The 4,496-nt window shown below is 51.1% G+C and overlaps 1 protein-coding gene across 2 annotated transcripts in view; it reads left to right on the top strand.

Annotated features, from left to right (window-relative positions):
* Positions 1–4,334: 4,334 nt before the first annotated feature.
* Positions 4,335–4,496, top strand: part of CAP1 (adenylate cyclase associated protein 1) — a 7,610-nt gene continuing 7,448 nt past the window's right edge. For both annotated transcript variants that reach the window (XM_017736133.1, XM_008635071.2), the window contains exon 1: positions 4,335–4,479. In XM_017736133.1, coding sequence (XP_017591622.1) covers positions 4,386–4,479 — 94 coding nt within the window. In that variant the 5' untranslated portion in view covers positions 4,335–4,385. The remainder of the gene's footprint in view (positions 4,480–4,496) is intronic.

The following is a 4,496-nucleotide window of genomic DNA, read 5'->3' as shown; positions in this document are numbered from 1 at the left end:
TGTGTCCGGGGGCCCCTGCAGGAGGGGGCTGGGCGGGTTCGGTAACCGGGGCTGCCCCGGGACGGGCAGGGCAGTGCCAGGTGATCGATCCGGCTGTTCCCTGGTTTGCCGCAGCCTGGAGCGAGGATTTTTGTGCTCCGCACCCCGGGTACCATCTCCATCTTCCCGGGGTGGTTCCTGTGCTCAGCCTGTTGCTGGTTCCTCCTCTGCGTTTTGCGTTTTGCGGGTGGTTAGGATGGGATAAATGTGTGATTCCTTTGGATTTCGTGATAGTGAAGTGGAAAAATGATAATGATAGGGTTGTTTTGCACATCGGGTTCTGGAATTCCCCCAGAGCTGCGCTGTAGATGCCCTGAAAAACAAGGAATCCGTGGCATCAAGACACTGCTGTGTGTGCCCGTTCTCTTCCAGAGGCGATCCTTGTGTCCCTGGAATATTGCTGAGCTTTCTGAAAGCCAAAAATACCCCCTATTATTCATGCAGAAAGTTCAGCCAAGCGGCCCGTGCTGGAGCAGGCACAGGAGGGATGCTGAGCAGCTTCCATGCTCGGAATTCCTGATATGGAGCTTGGTGCTGTATCCAATTTAGCTCAGATCCCAGATCCTTAGCTACTTCCCTGGTGGATTCATCACCCTGACAGGGAAAGGAAGTGAGAGGAGTGTAGCAACAGAGGCTGGCAAGTGCAAACCTCCTAATTCAGATAATTGTCTGAAAAAAGGAGCCTTTGCTCCGGTGCCGAGCTGTAACCACCTCTTAACATGTGAGTAAAACACCAAATAACATTTTTAATGGCTCCAGGAGGATTTGTTATATGGGAAAGCTGGAATAGGGGCCAGATGGATTTTTTTTTTTTTTTTAAAGCACTCTTGGTTTTCTAAATAAAGTGGATCTGAAATAGCAGGAGCAGCCACCACGGGTTCTGGCGCAATGTCAGCAAGTATTGTTGGACTCTAAACAGCTGAGATCTCTGTCCTGGCAGCTGCTGGGACCAGCAATAGCTGTCTTGTGTTCATGGCTGCTCCTGACCACTGGCTAAATTCAGGCATTTGACTCCTGCCTTGATGAGCTGAACTGTTTAAAGAAAAAAAAAAAAAAAGGAAAAAAAAAAGAAAAAATTCTTTGGGCTTTTGGCAGATATAAATGTTGGAAATCATCTGGTAGCTGATCCCCTGAGATATTCCAGTGTCAGCTCAGAAATAAACTGTGGTATGTTCCTAATTTAGTTGTCCCATCTTTATTTCTTTTGCCTGTAGAAACAGGAAGTAGCTGATGCAAATTCCGTGGTGCTGACAGCAGTTTGTCGGGCTCGGTGTGAGCAGAAGCGTAGGTTTGACTTGCTTGGGCTATAAAACCAACACTTGTGTCTTCCAGAATGTCTAAGAAAGGGCTCAGGTTAATGTGCTGTCTCAGGCAAGCAAATAATTTCATTTATGGTGGTTTTAGGAGAATTTGCTCGCTCTGGAGCTGGCACAGGCCAGCTCCTCGATGTTCCCCAAACAGGAAGCTCCTCTTGCTGTGATGTGCAGGGCTGCCTTTGGGGTAACCGATGTTTTTACCAATAAAATCCCTTCCTTTGATTGCTCTGCTCAGCCTGGCTGTGGGTGCAGCCTGTTCGTGGCACAGCGTGTCCAGAGCCATGTCCAGAGCCGTGTTCCCAGGCCGTGATGGGAATAAAGGGCAGTTGATAGATGAACAAATGTGCTGTGAAAAGGAACGGCCCCTCTGGCCGCGGGTGAAATGTGTGTTTGCTGCTTCCGCTCCGTTGGTAATGAAAGTTCAATTGAATTTAAACAAGACCTGGATTTAAATCCTGTGTTGTGGTCCCGGAAGGGAGAGCTGCATCTCCACTCTGGCAGAGAACTCCAACCCTGCACAGGGAACTGGAAAAGTCTCCCTCATCCCTCTGGAGCACAGGGTGATGTGCAGAACAAAAATGACTCCTGGATTGATCTGCATGTCTCATCTTCCTCTTCTGAGAAGGGAGATGAGATCTGGTTGTTTGCACTGAGACCTGTGAAGTCAATTTGCACTTTCTGTCCAATTGTTTCACATTGAAACAGCCCAGTAGACAAAACACTGTTTAGATGCACTCCAGGCAGGTTCACTTTGCGATTGTTTTTATTTTCCTTACTAAACGTGAACCTCTGGGTTGCAAAACTCTGATTTATTTACAGCTCAATCTTTTTATTTCATTCCGTGTGGGTATCCAGGCAGCAGAAATAGCTGCGACCACAGGGCAAAGAGCACAGGGAGGGTGAGTCAAGAGGAGGGACTGAGATCCAGGATTTCGGGTTGCCTGCACTTAGCTCTCATTTAGCTGCCAATTTACCAACTGACTTACCTGTTAAGTTGCCCTAATGCCACCCATTAAAAGGAAATTAAAATGAGTTCACCATCTGCCGGACAGCACCAGGTTTGCAGAGCTGGAATCGAGCACTGGGAGTTCATGGCTCGGGAAAAACAAGGAGGGACTTGTCAAATGGCAGGGGGAGTGCAAGGAATGCGAGTCCCGAGGTTTTGGGACATTAATGCCAGCCAGAGCTGAGGGGATGCGCTCCCTGCAGCAGCGTGCTGGGGGTAGGAAGCAGCCTTCCATCTGGACTTTCTGCTCAGTAATCCTGATCTGAGCTGCCGTTTGCGGCTGGGTAATGGGGCTGATCAGATTAGAGCCTCGCCTGGAATGTGGTGGGGGATCAGCGGTGCAGAACGGCGGCTTTGTGTGCCCGCTGTCCTTCCCTGTGCCACATCCCTCCGCCTCGCTGCTCTCCTGGCACAGCTTCCTTAACAGGTGGCTCTTTTGGGGGAAAAACCCACACTTTCTGAGCGTGCTGGGAGCGGGGGAGGCAGAGCCCGGCTCTTTCTTGGCTGTGCTCCCACGGGAAGACGTGGATGCAGCAGGGAACGGAGGATCCTGCGGTCGGGCTTTCTACATTGCACAGAATTAAAGAGGCAGAGCTGTTCATTACTGTGATGACAGGGGCGACTGCCGTGGAGTTTCAGCTTCTCTGGACTCTTTCTGTGTATCTGGAAGCCATCCAGTCGCTGCTGTCCAGTTTTATGTGCAGTCTGTCCTCTGGCTCACTCTTGGACAGGAGAGGAAACCGCTTCTCTTCCTCTTGGAAGGGGGGGTGGCCTCTCCCCTGCCCCCCACGGCTGAGCTGCCTCTCCTGATGCAGGCAGGCAGGAGATCCGTGGAAAACGGCCTTGTTTGTCTTGTGACATCAGTGCTGGGCTCATGACTAATGCTGGATGTGCCCCACATCCTCTGGGAATTAGGTGAAAATGTGCACTTTGAAGCAGGGCTGAGAGGGCTTGTGAACAAAAGCAAAACTCGAGTGAGAACTTGAGGTTTCCTCTCAGAGGGGATACGGTGTCAGTTCATCTGAGAAAACCCTGCCTTCCTCTTTGAGCATTCTAGGGAGTGTTTTGGGAAGGATCCCCTCCTCCAGGCAGGGGTTTGAGCTTCTGCAGGCTGCAGCAAGCACTTGAGAAGAAAGCTGTGTCAAGGCCACCATCGTGATTCATGCTGTAAAACCTTTTGATGAGTGGTGATAAGATAAAAATGCCATTGGTGACTCTGCTGCTCCCTCCCTGCATTCCCTGGGCATTACTGTGCTGGGAGCATGACCTGCCTTGTTGCTTGGTGCAAAGCGGTAATTAATGGAAAGTTTTTATGACTTTTAAGACTTTTTCCAGATGAGATGCAGCAAATGGCTTGTGTGCCTGAGTGTCTTTCCTGTGCAGTGGCTGCAGAGGAGGTTCTGCAGACACCAGAGCTGCAGAGGAAGAACAGGGGCGCGTTGTTGCAGAAGCAGCTCCGCCGCCTCAGCTCGTGCAGCTGCTCCCCTTGGCGTGTGCCAGGGTGGCTCAGGCTCTGTGCTGGAGTGATGCTGGCCTTACAGATGCTCTTGGGGGGAATTCAGGACTCCAGGAGGTCCTTCCAGTTGCATTTGGAGATTCAAAGCCCATAGTTTTTCCCTGCAGCATGTGAGATCCCAGTGAAGCAGTTGAGCTGTGTGGTCACAGCTGAGATTTTGGCCAGGAGCTGAGTGCAGCGAGAACCTGGGCAGACCTTTGTGTGACAGAGTGGTGTCACTGCAGGGTTAAAAGGTGGAAGTTTTATGTCCTCACACATGTAAGGAGTCCTTAAAATGGAATAGAAACTATTAAGGAGCGAGTGTGGCAACAGCAAGGGGCTGTTGTGTAACCCAGCTGTCCTTGCTAATGTGAGGGTATGCTGCTGGCCGTCATCAGGGCGCAGAGCTGGGCAGGAATGATTCTTCTGGAACTGGTAGAGCTTGTACCACACGGCCATAAACCCTCTGTGGCATCTGAGGACGGAGGTAATTGTCTCCTGTCCGTGCAGGTTGTGGACAGCAGCAGACATGGAGAGGCTGGTCGAGCGGTTGGAGAAGGCTGTGGAGCGCCTGGAGACCGTGTGCCAAGGCTCTGGCAGGTGTGGAGAGGCTTCTGCCAAAGGTAAGGCCCAAAGCCCC

Source organism: Corvus brachyrhynchos, unplaced genomic scaffold, assembly GCF_000691975.1.
Source record: "Corvus brachyrhynchos isolate BGI_N302 unplaced genomic scaffold, ASM69197v1 scaffold65, whole genome shotgun sequence".
Lineage (NCBI taxonomy): Eukaryota > Metazoa > Chordata > Aves > Passeriformes > Corvidae > Corvus > Corvus brachyrhynchos.
The sequence above is the reverse complement of the archived record's forward strand: the minus strand, read 5'-3'. Positions and strand labels throughout refer to the sequence as shown.